At 34.2% G+C, this 22877-nt stretch overlaps 1 protein-coding gene across 1 annotated transcript; it reads left to right on the forward strand.

Moving 5' to 3' along the window:
* The first annotated feature begins 20506 nt into the window (after positions 1-20506).
* Positions 20507-22402, forward strand: SNAP30 (soluble N-ethylmaleimide-sensitive factor adaptor protein 30). Its single transcript, XM_089610135.1, has 6 exons — positions 20507-20779; positions 20955-21412; positions 21501-21594; positions 21701-21831; positions 21917-22014; positions 22113-22402. Exons 2-6 carry the CDS (start codon positions 20984-20986, stop codon positions 22210-22212), a joined length of 852 nt encoding a protein of 283 aa, XP_089466261.1. The 5' UTR covers positions 20507-20779; positions 20955-20983; the 3' UTR covers positions 22213-22402.
* The last annotated feature ends 475 nt before the right edge of the window (positions 22403-22877 follow it).

A 22877-nucleotide genomic window follows, 5' to 3' on the forward strand; every position in this document is an offset into this window, starting at 1 on the left:
TGTTAAGGGCTTGTCAAAGAGATGACGTCCTCTCTTGATAAAGATGGAGCTTCTACTTCTCAGCCTGGTCAGGACGCTGATATTGAAGGTACTAGTGGTGAAAATGATAATGAGGTTTCTGGCAGCAGTGACTCAGACGGTTCTGAAGATGAGAGTGATGATGACTCCTCCAAGACTACTGCCCTCTAGTCTGTTTTCTATGTGGTCTGTAACTTTTGAATTGTGACTTTTATTTTCTTTTGGTGTATGATTTGGTTGAAACACCCTGACTTCTATTTGTATTCAACCTCTACTACTTCTCTGATATGTTTTTGTTCAGACTATGTTCAGACTGTGGTGACTGTTGTTTATCTGCTGTTTGCTTCAGTTCTCATTTCTGTGCTCAGATTTTTGTTTCCCTTCCTTGTCTTGGTCTATCCTTGTCTTTGGTATGTTTTTTAGGCAATTAGGGGGATAGCTTGTTACTTGGTCATTTATTTTGGACTGTTCTGCTTATGACTTTATTTGACTGAGAACTGCTCTGAAAGTGCTTGACTAAAAAAAGAATAGCCAAAGGGGGAGATTGTTGATACGTTCGAGTTGAAATTATTTTTTTAGTGCAAGTTGTTAAGGAAAGATGTCAGTCTACATGCTTCAGTATCTGTCGAGACATCCTTCTCCCTGTGCGCATACTGTTTTTCTGGTAAGTTTCTTGTTTTTGCCAGATCGTATAGCTGAAGACTTTTCTTGGTAATCTTTTCGCACTTAAGGATAAGGAAACCCTAGATTTACTTACAGAGATGTATGAAGGCCCCCTTAGCAGTCTTGACGCTTTAACAAAAGAATTAGGGTGCTTAGACGTGCTCAATCGGTGGACTGTGAACCTAGTTGTTTTGTTTAGAGCGGTGTTATTTCTTAAACACTATTCCAGAAGTCTGATTGTTTGTGAGATTAGGGTTTTGTGATTGAAGTCTTCATGTGCGTTGAGATTGAAGTCGACCAAGCATAGGCGCGTGCTTGAAGAGTGGAATTGAGAGGGGTCTCAAATTCAGGGGGAGTCCATGTTCTTGGTAATAACTAGTAGTAATAGTTTCTAGGGCATTGATAGTTGTTGTATTCATATAAGTCCTAATTGTACGACTATTTGATAGTGAAATCCTTTCCACTGGCTGTGAGCCCGCAGACGTAGGTGATGTTGCACCGAACTGGGTAACCATATTGTGTGTCCTTTACTTTTACGCACTCTTTGTTTTTTATCCATTATCTTTGTTAATCTAAAAAACTGTATTTGTAGTAGAGTCAATCTAAAAAACTTGTGTATTCAACATTGTGAATGAGGTGTGGTATTTATAGGAGAAGGGATTTCCTTGAAGAGGTAGTTTCCTCTTTTCTATTGAATTTAACATATTCATGAGCACAATCTTTATTTCAAATTCCTATCATAATACCAAGGTTGGAAATTTGTTTCCTTTTTTTCTACTCTTGGCCGTCCAACCTTATAGCTTCATGTTATACATTTGTTTCCTCTTTTTTCTTTTGGCAAGTATCTTCATACATCAATGCACAAAATAAATTCCCTTTTTCTCTATTGATGGCCATGGTTTTTGCTTCTAGAACATGCTTCTAGATGTTTCTTTATTTCTTCATGACAATACAAGAAAAACCCATGTAGAATTTTCACATAAAATGAAATTCAATCCTCAAGGCCCAAATCTAATTCTTGACCGTGTGAATTAATTCACATTATCATCATATGATAAATGTAAAAAATCTTATTTTGAAATTTATACCATCTTATGTCCTAATGGACAAAATTACCCTTTATACAATCTTCGTGAAATTCGTCTAGTTCAACACTTGAACTTCGTTTGACTTAGCTACTAGTTTAACAAATCATACTCTAATGACTTGTGGTAGTGATCTCATGGATCCAAATGAACAAAGCTTGAGCTAGCATGCTTCGACACAAAATTTCACAAACTTTTTTCCAAATTCTAGCTTAATGTCAACTGACTCCACTAAAGAGTTGACACTGAAAATCTCTCGGTTCAAATGAATATATTTTCTACTCAAAATTTTACTTAATTTTGATGAGTGGATCCATTGAATATTATTTATGTTTACCCTTCACAAATATCATCAACTAGATAGAATTTATAAAATTATCATTTTACCCTTCTAGTTATTATTTCCTCAACTCCTTTGTCACTTGTGAATAAGTTAGAAACAATGTATTGACGAGGAGCTAATAAGTCACATTGATTCATCCAAAAGAGTCATGACTCAATTTGGACACTGGCCAGTTCATTTATTCACATTCCAAGGAACAAAACATGAGGTGATATACATTGCATTTCAACAATCTTGTAGATGAATTCCATATCTATGAGATCTTCACAAAGTTGTTCATGACATCTTCATAACTTAGTACTTCATCAATAGGTCTTGTCTATATCACATAGTGAATCTAGAACTCTGAGTTTCTCAAATGAGAGTACGTACTATGAAATGACATGTCACATTTCAGGATTGAGGTATGCATGATGCAATTCATACATAGTGATTTTGAGATAAAAGAGGTTAAATGGTTTGTTCTTATACTGTCTCTAGAAATGCACTAATCAATTCAATATCTTCAAAAGATATTTTAGGAAGAACTATAGAGTCCCCAACTCTCTATGTCTCATAACCAGACATCATAGGTTATTCTAACAGTCATACGGAGATGAATAGTCATTTGATCCTTAGATTGTGAATATGATGTTTTAAGCAAACCATGAAGAGTTTGTTCATGCAAATCAGTATTTGACTCTTCATTTGTTGTTAGGTTTGTTTAAGAACTAAAGCCTAAGGTTTATCATAAAACTTCAAACAAGTAAGGACGAATGAATGAAAGTTTCAACTCTTTATTAATTATTCAGCAGTTACAAGCAAGAGTCTTCGTGAGACTTTATTACATCAAATGTATATAAGTTATGACTACTACTCTTCTTGTGGACACCAATGCCAACATCAACACCCATGGAGTTTATCGTTACGATAGATTGGCTGTTTTTATTATTTAGAAAAATTAATGGTCTCTACGTTATTAGAACATCTATCTTGTAACATGTGGTGTAAAAGTTGCGCGTCATGATCAGTTACATGGATTTTCTTCAAAAAAAAATTTATTTGCATGTTCTACCTCTACTTTTCTGATCGACCAATGAGGCTTCAGCATTAGCATTGGGAAACTCTAGCAAAAGACGCTCGGCTGGGTTTACTCTCATGGGTAGGGTTACACACTTAGGATTTTCAAGAGAGCTGTCACGCTGAAAACAATATTGTTATTTGTGTGATGTTAGTCTGATTCTTTCATCATTGCACTGCTTGTGCAATATTCAGAGTTAGGTTTTTGTTTTGTGATGTTGTAAATCATGCATTATTATGAACATTGATCAATCACTTGGTGACTTAGTGAGTGAGTCGAGTGAAAAGTGAGAGCAGCTCAAACACAGGGGGAACTTTTGTTAAAATTCACAAGGGTAGTCTTGAAGTTTAGGAAACCTAAAAGGTGATCATTCAGGGTTGTCCGCCATTGTACTTATTCTACCTATTAGTGAAGTTCTCTTTCCCCGGGAATATCATTTCTCCATAAGTAGACACGATTGGCCGAATTGGGTTACCAATTATTTGTATCTTGATTTACAGTTTTTATTGTCATTTTAATCTAGTAAATAGTCTAGTGTTGCATAACTTATCTTACAAAAACTTAAAGACATCAAGAAAATATAGTGAATACACTTTTTTCAATGATAATACTTAAATGCTCCATTTTTATATTTATTGTCACTTCCTAAATATGTATATCTTTCCACAAGCATTTTTTTTTATCTATAAACAGTTTGAATAAAATTTGAATTGATAATCGAATACATGCTTTAATATTGAATAATAGAAATTTCACCTTATATTTAATCATCATGTGTCATATGATCATATCTTTATCTTTAAGTTAATTAGACATGAAACCTAGAATGTTATGGAACAATATCATTTATTCTATGATGATAATTAAATTATCAAAAATACAATAGAATGTTATGGAACAATATCATTTATTCCATGACATTAAAAGTTAAGAACAAAATCAATATTCATCACATTGATATATACATAATGGTTATACTACTATATGGATGCGAGTCGCCTCAAACAAACCACATTGATTATTGATTCAACTTATCAATCATGCGACATACATGTCAAAATCAGTTATCTTGTTATTTTCAAATATTTGAGATAGAAGACTGCGAATTTTGTAGAGCCCTGTCTTATACAGTAATCTTTCTAATAGAGAGGATCAACCATTCTCTTGTTGGAATATTTGTATAACTTATGTAGTATTTATATATAGTGAAACACTTATGTTTGAACCTCAAAAGAGCACAGGACAAATTTTTGTGGTGAGATTCCATGAACTCGTGAGTTTGTTTAATTATTTCACTCATATTTCTTATTCTAACACTTGATTTTTACTATCTTAATTTCAATTTTCAACCATTGATGCTAAAAATAGGGGGTTTGATTTACCAATATCTTTTTTCAAGCCTATAAACTCATGTAATGGCTTTTTTCAAGCCGAAGAACTCAAAAATCATTGAAATTTCATGATGATTGGCAGAAATGAAAATGAAGGAATTCCGAAAAGAGGTTAATTGGAGCGGTTTGCCAAGAAGAGATACATTATTCTAATACTCAATCAATATGTGCATCATTTACAACAAGCTCAAATGAACACATCTGTGAAAAGGGGATTAAGAATTTTGCAAATTGACAAGTATTGCATAATTAACCGAGCACTTCAAACATGTCTTGTACATTAATAAAGTATATGTGATGAAGCGTAAACAGCATGTAATATTTCGATAATGTTTCACACTTCTATAGAGAGAAATGGATATATAGTTAAATTCATAAGTTTAATAATACTCAAAGGTTAGATATGAACCCAAAGCTCAATAAGATGCATGAATAAATCTACTTTTACAAATTACACATGGTTAAGACCATTGAGTTTACAAGTATTAATGAGACACTTAAAGAACTTGCAGCGTGGTAAGGATCTATGAATTTATGAAACTACACTCTCGTGATGTTTATAATAGCATGTGATCTTTACAATATCATGAAAAACAAACCTAACCTCTATCGCTCATAAGTAATTTGAACACACAATACAAAAATTAACGCACTCAAATATACTATCCCAGTTTTCGCTCAAAAACACTTCTCAAAAACTCACAATGCATACTAACGCTCCGAATGGTAAATTGATTCGATGAGATAAAATCGAAAGCAAATCTCTTTGCACAGAATACTTGGGGAATCAAATATAGCAAAATCTGAGAAGCATGATAATATTTTTTTTCCAAGATGTTAAAACATGACGTATTTCATCTTGGAATAGTTTTCCAAAGTACAAATCATCCAGGACACGTAAATCCAATCTCGAATTTAGTTGGGGATGAACGTCACACTACTTGTGTGGATAACTTCAATCAAAGTTCAACAAGTACTCAAGAAAAGACTCACAATATTTTCAAAATATAATTTCAATTATACTTATATTAAATCGAATGGGTATTTATAGACTTGAACAACTATTAATGGTAAGCATACCAAAAGTCTCATTTAAAATAAGAAAATGTATGTCACTGCTTCGACTTAAAATACTAATAACTATCATGGATTGCATTTCTCATCCTTTTTATGAGCTTATATTATACATGCTTAACATTAGCTCACTTCTATAAAAATATGTATTTGTGAAGTAGGTAAAAAAAAACCCACATATCAACATTGTCTATAGCTAAAGAGTTGAGTTGTGGTTGCCGCTCGTGTAATGAACACTCCTACTAATAAGTTTCTTAATTGTTAGTTCGAGAACTTTATGGTTAATTTGTTATAAGTTCTTTGCTCAACGTTGAATTTCATGGTTTTGTTTTGGTCAATTAATTCAGCTAGCATGTTCTGGCGCTGAACTTCTATTAAGTATTACCATATTTTTAGTTAAATAGTTTTATATGGTCTTCAAATTCTAACTTTATGTTTTAAAGTTTCAATTTTTTTAATTTATTTTTTATGATATTATACTATGCAAAAATAATTCTCTATTTTATCTAAGCACTTAAAGCAAGATAAGCAAGATTGTCTAAAAAAAAAGTATACTGTCTCTAGTTAAAACTTCAAAAATTTCCTAAACATTAAAATGAGACGACTTTAATTTGACGAGAGGCTCAAAGTTCAATAATAAGCTCGACCCTTTCAATTAAGTAAAAACTTATGAAGCTTCTTAAAAACTAAGCATCAAACAAAAGCCCTGAGTTTAACTACGAGCTCAAAGCTCAAAAATACGTAAACTTAGTTATAACTTCCAAAAAATCAAACAATGATCAACAATGAATCATTGATCGAAAGATCCACGTTAAAAATATGAGCTCAAAGCTTTGGAATTATAGCTTGACTAAGTCGTCATACTTAGTTATAGTTTCCAAAATTTACTAAGCATTAAAGCGTTATCAAATAGCATTACATATGAAGACAAGCTCAAATATAAGCTCGGATAGCTCTCCTCAATTATTTCAATTCTAAAGTCTACTAATAGTTGAACGGTCGAGTAACTTATTGCTCAAATATGAGATCGAATAACTCAACCAAGCTGATCATTTTAAATATTTTAAAAAATAACATTTTTAAAGTTTTTAAATCGGAAACAAGTTATTTTTCTTATAAATGAAATTATAAACAGTATATATGGTTAAAAAGAGCCCAAAAAATAAATAAATTAAAAACATAGAAAATGACTATTTACAACTTAAAGAATCTTATTTTTGTAATAAAAACTTTTAATATACTATTTTTATGATAGTATAAAAAGCGGTAATGATAAACAATTACCACATTAAGCTCAGTAACTTGTTTGTTTTTTGTCCTTTCTATCTTTTTTTTTTTTGTGGGAGTCCTTTCTATCTTTATATTTGACGATATGTACAAAATACTTAGGCAACTGTCAGTAGTTAAAATGAGAGGAATTAGATTTTCAAAGATCAGAAGTGGTAGCTACTAAGATATTAATTCGGATATATAATAATAATAATAAAAATCTTAGTTATAGAATTACCCGTGCTATTAAATGCCGTCCATATGATTGGGTGCCTTTAATTGTGGAAACCATTTTCTGAGCAAATTTCAAATATATATAATACACATTAACAGTGTTGATAGAATGACAGTTAAATACTCAAACGCTGATTACAGGCTTAATTATTCATGCTTTTGTTGCGCGCGCGTGAGAGTGAGAGATATACTATTAGAAAAGTAAGAGCGTGGAGATATATGATCCAATCAGATCTGTTATCTTCTTGTTAACCTTTAGAAATCTAGGCAAGTAGCTATGTTGTTAACATACAATTGGTTTCAACGTGACGTTGGTTGAGAGATAAGTAAGAAAGAAAAGATGATGAGAGAATCATATTCTAGCACACTTCATTACTTGGTGATTATATATCATCATTATGCTGACCATACACGAACGAATTACGCATATATATATATATATATATATATATATATATATATATATATATATATATATATATATATATATATATATATATATGTCAAGAAATATAAGTGTTTCTTTTTTTGGTATTAGAACCTATTACGTTATTCAGTCTTCAAATAATTTTTAATAGGAGAAAAGCCTTATTGGTAAAGTTTTACACTGGTAGTCCTTATCTAGTCCTAACAGCTTGTAAATATAAAGGATATTTTTTTATACGTTTGTTTTGGCAATTTTTTTTAAATTTCTGATAATTAACTTTATGAAACAGTATAATATACATATGTATATGTTGATATAACAAAAAATGTACTATAACTGTCGGGGTGAAAATAAGATTTAGTCCAAGTGAACAATACAAAAGAGAAACGTAAATAAATTATATAAAAATGTATTATGTGCATGTGTGCGTAAATGTATGAACCCTTTTTCTTCCTCTTATCTCGTCTTTTATAGTCGTTATAGATGAGGATTGTGAGTGGGTTGATCAGATCCACGTTCGAACGATTACCTTAATAAATGTATGTCCACGTCATTCTCACGTGACATCGGCATGGTAATTGTCTTTTTGTATTAGAAATAGACGGTTATATATCGATAATTTTCTTGCCTCGTGACATAGACGGTTATAAAGCGGGATGTGACCTAAGTTCCGATAATTTTCGTCCGCCCTGCACTCAACCTGTGTATGCTTCAACAAGAATGACATAAAGGTAGATTGATACAAAACAAAAACAAAAACAAAAACTTGGAAGAAACCTATGTTAAAATGCACGCCAGCATATTATTATTATTATTATTGCAACTACTCCTTGATTTCTTAATTGTGAGCATTTATTTGATAATAAATAAATAAAAATTATTCAATTTTATCCATTAAACTCTGAATTCTTTCAATGTCAATATTTATCTTTTAAATTTTCTAATATCACTTCTGAAATTTTAAATTTCAACAGTTTTGTTCTTAAACTTATGCTTTTCTAATTTTGTCTTTAATTTTTTTTATAATTAATTTTAATTCCTAACTGAACATAGATAATATATATATACCGAATACTAGCTAACGCAATTAAATTTCAGGGTAAACAAATTGTATAAATAATTAGAATATAAGTGTTAAAAATTATAGTAAAAAATTAAAATTTAATGACTAAATTAGTAAAATTAAAAATTTAAGAAGGAATGAAATATGATAGTTTAAGAATGAGATCTATAAAATTCAAAAGTTTAATGCCTCTCAGTATTACATTCCACTATCTAAACTAATTTGTTTTTTTTTTTTTTCAATTAGTAATTAGTGCCTACGTTATCGGATGTCGCATGGCGAAGAGGTTTTTATCATAAAAAATTAGCGTCATGAAAACCTCTCCAACATTCTCGAAAGCGTAGTTTCGTAAACTCATGTAGTATAACCGTTGACAATATAATCGATGACATCTCAATGAGATGAACCTTTGGTTTTGTTGTTTGACAATGATGTTAGCAATATTATATTAATATTGACGAAAAATACAAGACAAATTGCGTGGAAGGAAAATAAAACGGAAATAACAAATTACAAATAAAAACCGGCTAAACCTTAGAACCGGGAAAAACAAATCGGAGAAGATGGAAAGAAATAGTCGAGGCCCGTTGGACGGTTTCCTTGAAGCTTTTTATCGCTCTCCCATGGATGCTGGAAAACGTGAGCGAAAGCCTCCCAGGATACAAATACTACAGAGGCAAGCTTAGCAACAATAGGCTTGACTCTCGGCGAACTAGGACCTGTGCGAAACTATCACTAACACAAAAAGAAAAAGAAAATTTTCTGGATAGGAGAAAGTTCGGAACAGTGGGAGAGAAGGATTTCTTGTGTTTTCTGAATGAGAGCTGAAGCCTCCTTATATAAGCCAAGGCTCAGCAAAGGGTCCGGTTTTGAAACATCAAAAACCGTCCAGCCTTAAAGGCATTTAACACTCATGATGAGGCTGTTACTGTTGGAGAATCAACGCGAACAATCGCTCTGATACGACTCGTTGGAGATGATTCTACCATATAACCATATTAATGCGGAAAAATAATTAATTACGCTGATCATAAGCTAATCAAATTATGGTTATAATTAACAAGATCTAGTTATGTTTAATTAATTTAATTCACGAGAGCATATTTATCAAGCAACCGATTTGAGCGAAAAACGAATACTTACATTGATTTTCTGTTCAGCTACAGAACGCTCATAAACCAGTAGCGTACTCCTTGCGTCATCTTGATGAAGGACTCGAGGATGACACCCTAGTCTTCCGAAACGTAATCTCCGAGACGAATAAGAAAGATGAGTGGGCACAGTCTTTATCTCACTAGATGAAAAACGTGGTGTTTCAAATCTCGCTCTTATTTTACTAAGAATGGAAACGAATTTCCGAGGGGAAGAGAGGCAGAAAATTTCGCACGGCCAAGAGGGAGAGACACAAAATTTTCCACAAATTAATTCCTTATTTTTGTCTTCTCATGAACCCCTATTTATAGTAGTAAAATGAGATATTCATGAAACCTTCCAGAATATTTTATTTCATTTTATTGTGTTCACACTAGTGGATTAAATCTAGGCCATCGGATCTCAACAAGTGAATCCTACTTTTTCTCTCATCCATCAGATCAAGATCTATGGGATATTATTTTCTATTTAAATAGAGAATATTTTATTTAGTAAGATAATAAAGTAGAATATATTATTTCCCTTTAAATATATTCTCCTAAATACTTTCCTTTAAATAAGGAGAGAATAAAAGACAATATCTTATATTATTCTCTCTCCTTTATTTAAACAACTAAAGAGAAAATATTGGTAAATACCAATTTGAAATTTTTGAACTTGATGGCACACGGCCAAGGTGATTTGCGCAATCCCTAGTGCCAAAAAACCTAATTCGACTTTTCCATGTGTGCAAATCCCAATTGCCTAAAACCCAATTAATCATTTATTTACTTGGTCCAACAATAAACAAATAATTAATAATTGTTTATTTACTTGATCAAACAATAAATAAACAATTCTACCATAAATATTTATTTAATTTTGCGAATACCCGTTTTCCAGAATTAATGCTGTCAATCACAATTACAGCAAGTGAGATTAATAATGATAAACATTATTATACGAAAGTTCTTATCCGCATTTATCAGAGCCGAATCGGGGACTATGGACCTAGTAATAGAAGCTTAACAAATCCGATGAAAAAGACGAAATAGTCATTTCTCTTTTTCCATCGATTCGTATAATCTTGGTCAAATACTCCACTTTGTAAGCCAAGACTAAACTCTCCTTTAATACTAGAATTATATTTACTCATCGTGACGAGTGTCCACTGATATAGTCAGTTCATGATCAAGATCCTCCAGGTTCAACCCGTGTCAAGAGAAGTCAATTTTTCCGTTATACTTCTCTTGATACATATCAACCCTAAGCATTGTTGCTTCCCCAGCGAAAGATTCTTTCGAACGTTACTTACTTCGAAAGTGCTAGCAATCTATCGGTTCTGGAATCAACCCTTAGGTGAGTGAACATTAACCTTCTTTCGGGAAGGCTGGATTCCGTATCTGTAAATCACTTCTCACTCGAATCATGCTCTGAGAGACTCCCAAGACATAAGCTGTGATTAGCATGGATAGCCTTTTAGCGAATGAGTCAAAGAGCTCAGTAACATAACCCAGTGTCCATGATCACTTCAAGATTTAGATCGAGTCTCACTGTGACCATCATAGTGACCTCGGCTAGTGTGTCGTAACGGTCCTTAAATGACACATCTACACCAAGACCTGTCCAAGTCGTACACTTACCACAAGTGTAGAATGCTCCCACATATAGTGATCAGCCTTCACATATGTGTTCCACATATATGACTTTAGATATAGTTTTCCAGGCGTATATCAGTCATCGACCATGTTTTAGCACACCGCCCAAACTCAGGTGCCCAGCACGTGACTCAGTTTAATACGAAGGCTATGGAAGCTAGTTGTTATTGATTCTAACTGTTTAGAAATCAACCCACTAATCATATAATGCTAATAAAGTAATCTTATTATCGAATTTAGTAATCATTTATTCATTATCTTCAAGTGGGCAATATTCCCAACAGTTACCACCGGCCATTAACACACTGCTCAACCGTTCAACGTTCAGCCTTCATGGCATTAATCCCCGCGAGTAAAGGTGGCATTAACCCAAGGTTTAATTCCCAACGTAACAAAAGAGTTATTTCTGGAATTAAAACATTTTGGAAGTGAAGTTTGCAATAAAAAGAGAGCCCGAGACCGAGACAATTCCCGAAACCCAAACCCAAACCCGGCCCGGCTCGGCTCGGCGGTGCGCGTGTGTGTGTGTGCGCGCGCGTGAGGGGTTAAGGGTTAACCCACACATACTCTCCTCTCTTGCACTTGGATATCCACTAATTAAAGAGGATAGTATTTAAACACTACAACAACACACATCCCCACCCAATGTGGGACTCTTGGTATTCCACTTCCACAACACAACATAAATGTGTTTCTTTAGCCTACTTTGAGCATCAATTTCTCATTCATCCTAGGTCCAATTTTCGCAAAAAAATATTCAATTTTATACCCCTCGTTACGAGGAATCCGTATCACTTGGAATTATTCAAATCCGATGACTGGACCCCACTCAAATTGTTGCCACAAATCAGCCATACACATGTAAATAAATACTATTTATTTACTCAATTTCCAACAAATGACACGTTCGACTAGTCTAAAGTTGCCTCATCCTTGATTTTGGTTTTCAATTTCTCTATAAACTCGGCTAATCCAGTGATATCTCGGCATTTATTTATTGATAAGCTCAAATAGTCGAATTAGTCGAGGACTGTCTCTTCGGCAATGTGCTCAACTGAGCTAGTTAGGTGTCCTAGCCAGTGAAACTCGAGCTTAGCTTTGATGGTTTTAAAAAAAAAAAAAAAAAAAAATTGTGGCTAGATCAATAAAATTTAAAATTGTGTCTAGCAAGCGAAACTCGAGCTTAGCTTTGATGTGCGCGTCGTAATGTTGTTGGAGGGAGCATCATTTGGCACAGGTGATCCAGGTACAAATATTAGTTAATGTGCATTGTCATTAATTTTAAAGAAAATAATTTAAGTATAAATTTATTATTATAATTATTGTTATGGGTCGTTTTCCATTCTCAATAAAATTGATGGTCCAACCCAAAACAAAAAGAAAGTAGCTCATAAGACCCAGCCCAAAGAGAATTAAGGCCACGTGAACAAGCATGTCCAAAAAGTCCTACAGCCCGGCTAGGATAAAAAATCAAGTGACACGACGAGGGTAATAAGTCCTACCCGCCAAGTCCAAAAAATCAGGTGACGCGACGAGTGCAAAAAGTACTATCCGCCAAGTCCAAAAAATCAGGTGACATAACGAGTGCAAAGAGTCCTACCCTCTAAGTCCAAAAAATTAGGTGACGCGACGAGGGCAAAAAATCTTACTTGTCAAGTCCAAAAAGTCATGTGACCTCACGAGGATAAAAAATCCTACCCGCCAAGTCCAAAAAGTCATGTAACCTGAGGAGGATAAAAAATCCTACTTCAAGTCCAAAAAGTCATGTGACTCGACGAGGGTAAAAAGTCCTACCCAGCAAGTCCAAAAAGTCATGTGACCCGACGAGGATAAAAAGTCATGTGACGCGACGAGGATAATAAGTCATGTGATCTGACGAGGATAAAAAATCATGTGACGCGATGAGGATAAAAAGTCATATGATCCGACGAGGATAAAAAGTCATGTGGTGCGACGAGGATAATAAGTCACACGACCTTACGAGGATAAACGATGATAATAAGTCATGTGATCCGACGAGGATAGAAAGTCATGTGACCTACCTGATGAGGGCGAAAAGTCATGCGACCCGACGAGGATAAAAAGCCATGAGATGCGACCCTCCAGAGTGAGAGGTCCTGACAGAAAAAAAAAATGACAGAACTAACCGACTTTCATCACTCTACTATAAATAACTATAATCTCATCATCTGGAGGTAAGTTTTCTCTTAACTTAAAAAATCTCCGGCTCTCTCTCTCTCTCTCTCTCTCTCTCTCTCTCTCTCTCTCTCTCTCTCTCTATCTATCTCTCTCTCTCTCTCAAAACCCCTCAACCTCACGTAGCACTTGGACTAAAGTTGAGCGTCAGAGTGCGCCACGGAGGGAATCCCTCCGCGCCCCTCCAGCTTACATTTCTCTCTTTTCGAGGTAGCGCACACTCGGAAACCTTTTTCCGATAGGAGAAGGTGGCAAGCTCGGCAGCGACTTTCTCTTTTTTTTTAGGTAACAAGCCGTCGGGAACTTCTTCCCGGCATGGCGAAGGCGTGAAGTTGAGAGATATCTTTTTCATTCGATCACCGCGCGATCATAGGATCTGACCCTAGACCGAACCGCGGATCGATTTAAGTGTTGATCCATTTTCCGACATTAACAATAATAATTGTTATTATAAGTATCATTAACTCAGTTATGAATCATTTGGAGGAAGGTACAAGAAGAAGGTTTTGAAGAAACTCTGAGGCAAATAATTATCTTCTTCGTCTTTCTGTTCAAAAGAGGAAATGGAATTTAGGAATTTTTTAATTATTTTCTTGGTCAAAGAAGAAAACGAGGTAACACGATAATTAAAGAAGAGGAATCAAAGTTAGGTTTTATTTATTTATTATCTTAAATTTTTATTTTATTGTACATGTTTACATTAAGAGTATTTCATTTTTATCATTTATTTTTTGAGAAAATCAAAAAATAATTTATCAAAAGGATGGTATTTGCGTTAATAAAGCATTATTTGATATCAATAGTGATGTTAAAGTGTACGTCTGATATTTTTAACACTATATTAATAGTCTCTGCATTTTTTGTTAAATACAGGAGATATCGATTTAATATTTTCCGAATAAAAAATGAAAGAAGTATGCTCGTAAAAGCTATGTACATCATCATGTCGAAAGACAAAACGTCAATACTTTTAAGAAGAGGCAATGCCACATAATGTTATTGTAAATTATAACAATAACAATTTTTTTAACAAAAAATTAGAAAAATATCCAACTTAAACGTTTGATATTGCTAAATAGTCAAGGTTTGGTAAATATTAAATAAATAGTCATAAACGTTGACGTGGCTTAATATGACAGTGGTTATTTACTTAATATTTACGTTTGTAAATATATAAAATTGACTATTTATCTATTTAAAGTTACGTTCGTACGTAATATAGCATTTACATGTAGGGCAATCCCATATTATTGGTGATGTTCTATCTTTTGGGGGTCTCTCTTTCTAACCGACACAAATTATTGGGGTTATTATCTTCTCTCTTTTGGATCTCTCTCGGAGTTTACCGACAATTTCTATACAACATGTGAAAGAGATGATAATTAATAGTTTAGATTCTGAGTGATCAATGATGGTACGCTTCCATTAATTAATGCTTGACAGCTTAAAAAAAAGATTTGTAACTAATTAAGTCATTTTAAACATGTAATTTTGGATCTAACATATGTTTAACAATTTTTAGGGATATGGCCAAATGGCTTATGTGGCGGCAATAATTAAGGTCTGATTTGCCCTTATTTAATAACAAATTCGTTACTTTTTCTCTCCTATTTTTTTCAAATAATTTTTTTTTGCATCAAAACTTCAAAAATTCGTATTTTTCTCATACGAACTCGAAATTGAGTGATTTCAGATCCTACAAATTCGTGGCGTCGAGATCTTCAAAAATAGACCCATTGTGTTTGATGAAAAATTATATTTATTTCGATAATTTCAAAAAATTTCACTTATTTCCATATTTAAGGTAGTAAAGTGATTTTTCTACATCTATGGTATTAAACATGATTTTTCATCAAACACAATGGATCTATTTCTGAAGATCTCGGCGTCACGAATCCAAAGGATTTGGAATCACTCAATTTTCGAGTACATATGAGATAGATATGATATTTTGAAGTTTTATGTAAAAAAAAAGTGTAGGAAAAAAGTAAGAGAGAGAAAACGACGAATTTGTTAATAAATAAGGGCAAATCAGATCTTAATTATTGCCACATAAACATGTTGACTATTTTCCTAAAAATTGTGAAACATAGGTTAAAAACAAATTTTATAGTTTCATTTTGACTATTTTGCTACACTATCCTTAAAAAAAAAAAAAAAAAAAAAAAAAAAAAAAAAAAAAAAAAAAAAAAAAAAAAACCTCCAATACTTTTGGCAATAAACCAGGTCGCTCTCTTGGCAACAAAATAGTTAAATTCCAACGCGGCTAAATACATCTACATTTCGAATAATTTTAAGCCATTCAATAGAACCTTGGTTGGTTAATAGCATGCATTTCGAATCATTTTTCAGTTTATGTTATCACTAGTTAGTTTTTTTTTTTTTTTTTTTGTTTCTTCCCCTTTTCATTTTACGTCACATACACATATAGATAGATGATTATCAATGGGTGTTGCAGAACTAAGAATTTAAATTAAGGATGGCTATGTATTAAGAAATTAATAATGTCTCAAAACATACCATTATATTATAAAATTGAGAACATCTTTATTCCGTATCATCTAAATCATGTATTCATTTTTTATGCAAAAAAATCACGTATTATGTATTATATTTTTTTTGCTAAAACTTTCAATAAATTTTATCTCATCGAGAAAGTACTCGATAAAAAATCATCTTTTGGCTTGTTAAGACGTGCAATTTTTTTAATTGATCCCGAACCATTAAACTAATACTTATAAATTCTTAATATAAATATTCAGTATTGTTACGTATGTTGTTGGCTTATTTTTTTACTGCAAATTAGTTAGGTAAGATGTCGGATAACATGTTCCAGGATATGTTGAGACATCTTGATTACTGTGTGGAGATCTATTTTTTTGCAAGTTTCCTGTTGTGCCATAAATGATTCGCGAAAGTCTTTCTACATTGGTTCTCTTTGCGTGTATGGGTAATGAAACCTCAGACATCTGGTTTCGACATGCATCAAAAGCATCCTCAACAACAAGTTATTAGATCAACGATGACTCATGTCAATCAAGGATTGAAATCTCCCTGGACCTGTCACTATTTTGGTCATTGTGGTCGTATTCGTCCTTTCTGCTATCGTCTCTATGAGGGAGATCATCATCGACCTCAATTCTCACATAGACCTCAAAATATGCTAGCTTCAAACAACCTCAAAGTCTGGAGAGTTAAGTCTGATTATCGGGCTAATTACTAGGATCCTTCTCTCTCAAAAGGACATTGTGCATAATTCTGATATTATGGGAGTAGTTACGGGAAAGCTTACTTTCTGTCATAAGCTGTTTGAAGGGAAACATGTTCGTGACATTGTCAAGCCTTCTGCTACGATATATGTCGCCTCTGGTGAAACTCTTGTTGTTGCGCCTTTGTTAGGGACTGTAGAGAGTGATATTCTCAAAGCTCGTATCCATGAAGTCATTGCACTCCAAGAAATTTATTGATACCTCCACTCGCCGAAAAGTAGTTTGGGAAGGTTTGATCAAGGCTATGACTCTGTAGCTCGTTACAATTGTGCTTCCTCCTCTCAGCAAACTTCCCATGCTCATGAAGTTGACGATGATGAAGAAAATGTTGAAGATGAGGTTGAAGAGTCTGAAGATGACAAAGACATTGATGGTGAGGATGGTTCTGCAGGTTCTCATACTTCTTGATTTGTCTTGCTCTTGGTTTGTACTATTTAGGTTTGTTTTTTACGGTTGGTTGTGTTCATTTTGCTCTTTTCCTGGTTTTTTTAAGACTTTGTTTGTGGTTGTGTGTATCGATCATCCCCTCTTCTGGTATATGTGCTCAGACCTCTTTTCGTTTGGATATTGGTTGATTTTGTTGTTGTGTTTCAGTACTCTTGTGTGTTTATCAGATTTGTGCCTCTCTCTGTTTTGGTTTTTCCTTGCCTTTGGTCTATTTTGTAGACAATCAAGGGGGGTGGGTGGGTTAATATGTCATTTATTTTGACTTGTTAGTTACCAGTCTCTGCATGTCAATTTATTTTTTACTGAGACTTGATCAATATGTCACTTGATCTGGAAGTGCTTGCCTAAAAATTAGTCAACGATGGATAACATGCCCTAGAATATGTTGAGACATCTTGACCACTGTGTGCAAATCTGTATTTTTGGCAAGTTTCATGTTGTGCCAGAATGATTCGCGGAAGTCTTTCTACATTGGTTCTCTTTGAGTGTATGGGTAAGGAAACTCTAGATAGACTTCCAGATGTGTTGACTACTATAAAAACCAAGCGCATCACCCTTAGTAGTTTTGACACATTTATTATTCTTTTAGGGTTCTTAGATGTGCACGATTGACGGACTGAGAAACTAATTGTATGATGTGTGTGGTGTAATTCTCTAAACTCTTTTCCATCCACTCTCTTTTGTCATCCTTATCGTAGCCCACTAGTGATGGCCGGGGAGGCGATATGACAGACGAGAAGGGGTCATCCACTTGTTGTTTGTATATTAGCGATGAGCCCTACAGTCTGATCCCATTTATGAATGAATAAATTATATAAGTTAATTAATAAAAAAAAAGACTAGTTCATGTGAATGAATTTTAAAAGACAATTTACATAGGCTTGTCCTGCAGCATGATTCATCCAATTTTTGTTTGTGTATTAGTGAAGAACCGCACATGTCTCAAGTGCTCCAAACACGACCAAGAAAGGCTGGGGATGAGATGTGGTGGCGAGGGAATGATTGTGGCAGGCAGGGAGAGATCGAGGGGGTATAGCAGTAGGGCAAGGTTCGATTAGAGAGAGTTGGGGAAGGTTGTGGTAGTTGGGACTACGGTGGCGCAACTGGGTGAGAGAGAGAGAGAGATATTGGTGTGTGGATCCTAATCAGTTGCCGAGTTGACGAGGTGAAGATCTTTCGACGATTATTCGGAGATCGATCTGTGCGCCGATTATCTTTGTAGAGCGCAAGAGAGAGAGAGAGAGAGAGAGAGAAATAGATAGTGAGAGAGATCATCAATGGGTTATGGTGTAGACCAGGCTCCACAAAGAGAGAGGTAGAGCACGGTGGAGCGGTAGAGAGAGAGAGAGAGAGAGAGAGATCATACATTAGGGTGATGTAGTAGGTTGTCGGGGAAACCGGGCTCTAGTGACAAAGAGAAAGGTAGAGTACATTGGAGCAGTAGAGACATATGGCTACATTACGGAGTGGCGGAGCATGGAGAGAGAGAGAGAGAGAGAGAGAGAGGTATAATAATCGATTTTGACCGAACCTGTAAAAGCGACATTGGAAGAGATGGGCAATTGAAATCTCTTAGATTTAACAAAAAACAACTAGTCATTTCTAAGATTTGTTATGTATTTAGAAGTGATTAGCCGCTTCAAAATTATTTTTAAAAAAAACCGAGACATACTTTTTAAAAAATTTAGTAAATGCCAACAAATGTTTTTCTCAAAATCAACCAAAAATATACTTGTATTAGTGGACCTCATTCTATGCATGTCAACAAATTCAGAATTTGTTGATACATATATCATCAAATCATAGATTTGCTGACATATATATGAAAAAAAAAATTATTGGCATACATTTGTGTAACCTACTAATAAACTTGTCATGATTATACTTTTAGTTGATTTTTGAAATAAATAAAAATCTTCAATTTTTATTAATATTAGAGTCCAAATCTCATATTCATATGGGAAAACGACACATATATATTATGTTTGAAATGTCGAGTTTAACTTTTAGTTTTAAAAAAGGACGAGTTTGTACCATCTGTTTGATTACAATGATAAAATTATAGGTAACTATGCCACAAATATTCTTCTTATTGACTTTTCATTAATGTTGGCTATGATATTTATATATGAATCACATTTTACAATTATTCATTCGCGCGGTATAGCCTTATATGTAATTTATTGTAAAATAAATAAATAAATACATCGATCTCAAAATTCACATAAACAGATGAAAGGATAAAAATCGACATTCGAAAATCATAAAAATCACTAATTTGAGCGTGAAATCTAGGAATCAAAGTTGCAATTTGAGAGGTATAAATTTGATTGGTCTATTTTGATTTAGTTCGATTTCAAAGCTGAGGATTACGAGGTTTTTTTTTATAAATAAATTACATATGAGAGACTATAAGAACTACTTCAATGCTAAGAGATGTTCAATCACGACACATCATCATAAATACTATATATTATTAAATATTATTTTTATATTACTGATGGACATTTTTTAGACAAAATACTCCAATGTGAGCATCCATAAAAGTTGCCAGTTATTTTAAGACATTATTATTATTATTATTATTATTATTATTATTATTATTATTATTATTATTATTATTATTATTATTATATATATCTACTTTATATTATTTTTGTATAAAAAATATTGGTGAGCATTGGTGTCATATATGGGCATCATTGTCCTGATGATTATGACATTTTAAGTTGCCCACAATGCAATAGCAACTTGAGTTGCTTTCCATCTAAGCTCTACCTAACCATAGACAACCTCATTGGAGTTGCTCTAAGGCACGAATGAATAATAGTAAAATAGAGATTACATATAAATATCATAGAGTCAACATTATCTATTTTATAGTGCAATTTCATCATTTTTATTAAACAAATTGTATAAACTCGATATTTTTGAAAATTAAGAGTTAAAGTCAATATTTTACTTAAATACAGGGTAGATATGCATTATTTTCCATGTTCAAATTTATGTCCAATCCTCTTAAAAGATCATCAGGTTCAATCCCCATTTAATTCTCTAATGGGCCTCGCCAACTCTCACGCCCAATCTGAAGCGGACCTGGTATGCCCGAGCGTCTAATTGTCTGAACATATATATATATTAAATCATAAATCATATATAGCAATAAAATCCCAACGGTCATAAATGGAATAGAATCCAAAATCCAAAAGCTGATTCATAGACCGATTTGAGAGAGAGAGCGCTACAAAATCCTCTTCATTTACGCGGCTCCTCTCGTTAATACGATCTATTTCCCTTTCGATCTTCTTTTTCTCCTTTCCCAAACAAACTGTTCTCATTTCTTTCTTCTCGAAATCCCTGTTCCAAGAAAAAAAAAATTAATCTAAGTTTTTTTCATTGTATCGTCATGCTTCCGAGTTCTCTGTTTTGATCAAGCTCTCGCCATTCGCAGGTCTCCACTCATGATCTTTCTTGATTTGTTTCTGTTGTTCTTGAATTTTTTGGGTTTCGGTTTCGCTTCCTTGGTTGAGTTCATCGGCGAATTCTGTTAACTTTAAATTCCTCTTTTCACATGACCAAAGAAAGAAATAATAAAAAAAAATTGAATTTTTTTTTTTTTTACACAGGAACAACTCTTCTTGATCCTCGTTTCAAAATGTTCGGGTTCATGAAATCCCCGGCGACTGGAATCTTCAAACAGAAATCAGTAGACCCGGGATTCACAATCTCCCACAGCACAAACCCATTCGACGACGACGAGCCCAAGAACGCGCTAAATCCCTCGCGAAGAACCTCCTCGGAGCCGATGCTGGTTCCGCCGGAGTTCGAGGACGACCTCAAGAGGGAGAAGTATAAGAACGGGTTTCGGGACTCGGGTGGGTTGGAGAGCCAGAGCGTTCAGGAGCTCGAGAGCTACGCGGCATACAAGGCCGAAGAGACAACGAAGTGCGTCAATGGCTGTCTGAGGATCGCCGAAGATATCAGACAAGACGCGACGAGGACTCTCGAGATGCTAAATCATCAGGGCGAGCAGATCACAAGGACCCACGCGATGGCCGTTGATATCGACAAGGATCTAAGTCGGGTTAGTTTTTACGAAATTTTTATTAATTTTTTTTTCCCTAGTTAGAATATTCTGTAGCATAATGTTTGATTGTGGTTGTCAAGAACAGGGCGAGAAACTTCTGAACAATCTTGGTGGGATGTTTTCCAAGACATGGAAGCCGAAGAAGACTCGGGAAATCAATGGGCCTCTTACAACACCAGGTTCTATTTTTTTTTTTTTTTTGTACTCCCATATTGAATAATCACATACTTGCTCAACTATCACAATACTCGGAAAAAAGATTTGAGAGTTGGTTTTGTTTTGCAGATACTGTTCCGAGGAGAAGCGAGAACAGCTTGGAGGAGAGGCAAAAGTTGGGTCTAGCTCCGGTGCCGAAAGGAAGGTCGGCTAATCGGACACCGACCCCTGAGCCTAATGGTTTCATGCAGAAAGTTCAGGTTGATTTTTTTTTTTTTTTTTTTTTTGTGGATGGGTTTTTTTTTTTTCCTCTGGATTTTTTCATGTATATCAGTTGACTATCAGGTTGAGAAGGAAAAGCAAGACGATGCTTTTTCCGATCTGAGCAACATTCTGGGTGACTTGAAAAGCATGGCTGTTGATATGGGGAATGAACTCAATAGGTTAATATATTTTCTTATATTGAGCATTGTGCTTTTATTCGCACTTTTATCCGGTTTTTTTGTTTATTGTTTAAAGGCGATTCTGGAAATTTTTGCAGGCAGAACAAGGCAATGGATCATCTCTCTGATGACGTGGACGAGCTTAACTCTCGAGTGAAAGGTGCCAATCAGCGCACGCGCCGGTTGCTTGGGAAGTGAGGATTCGTTCACATTTGATTCGGCGGTTTTTTTTTTTTTTTTTTGCACAGATTACTGAACAAGATTTACCCAGCAATCTAGCAATTGTATTTTCAATATCACTTTTATTTCGTTAAAACTCAATGTTTTGAGTTTTGTATTTGTTTACTCATAGAATGAAGGACCTTTGGATGATGTATTACTCACAGAGAAGGCTAATGAAATTCTTGTGTTTTATAGTAAGTCTCAAGGCCGGCTCTGACCTAAGGCGGGCAAGGCTTGTGCCTTGGGCCCCCAATTGGGTTGGGCCAAAAAAAAATTATTTTACACTTTTTGCCTATTTTTAAGAAAATTTACATTTTTTACCCTAAAAAATTACACTTTTGGCCCATTTTCTAAAAAATTTGCATTTTTTACCCTGAAAATTTAAATTTTTATTAGTATTATAGGGCTCCAAAATATGGAATCGCCTAGAGCCCCCGGTGAGTTTGGGCCGGCCCTGGTAAGTCTGAATGATGGTTACCAATTATTCTCTCTCACTGGTGGTGATTTGCCATTCTTATGCTATTGGTATAGATAGAGACAACAACAGGATGAACCAGACCTGTCAGAGTCATAGAGCCATTAGGTTGTGGGTTATTATTGATTTGCTCAAACTAGAGAAAGATTAGACGCAATGATCTGAA

The sequence above is a fragment of the Urtica dioica genome, chromosome 3 (assembly GCF_054948205.1).
Source record: "Urtica dioica subsp. dioica isolate 48M chromosome 3, U.dioica_male_clone48M_v1_H2, whole genome shotgun sequence".
Lineage (NCBI taxonomy): Eukaryota > Viridiplantae > Streptophyta > Magnoliopsida > Rosales > Urticaceae > Urtica > Urtica dioica.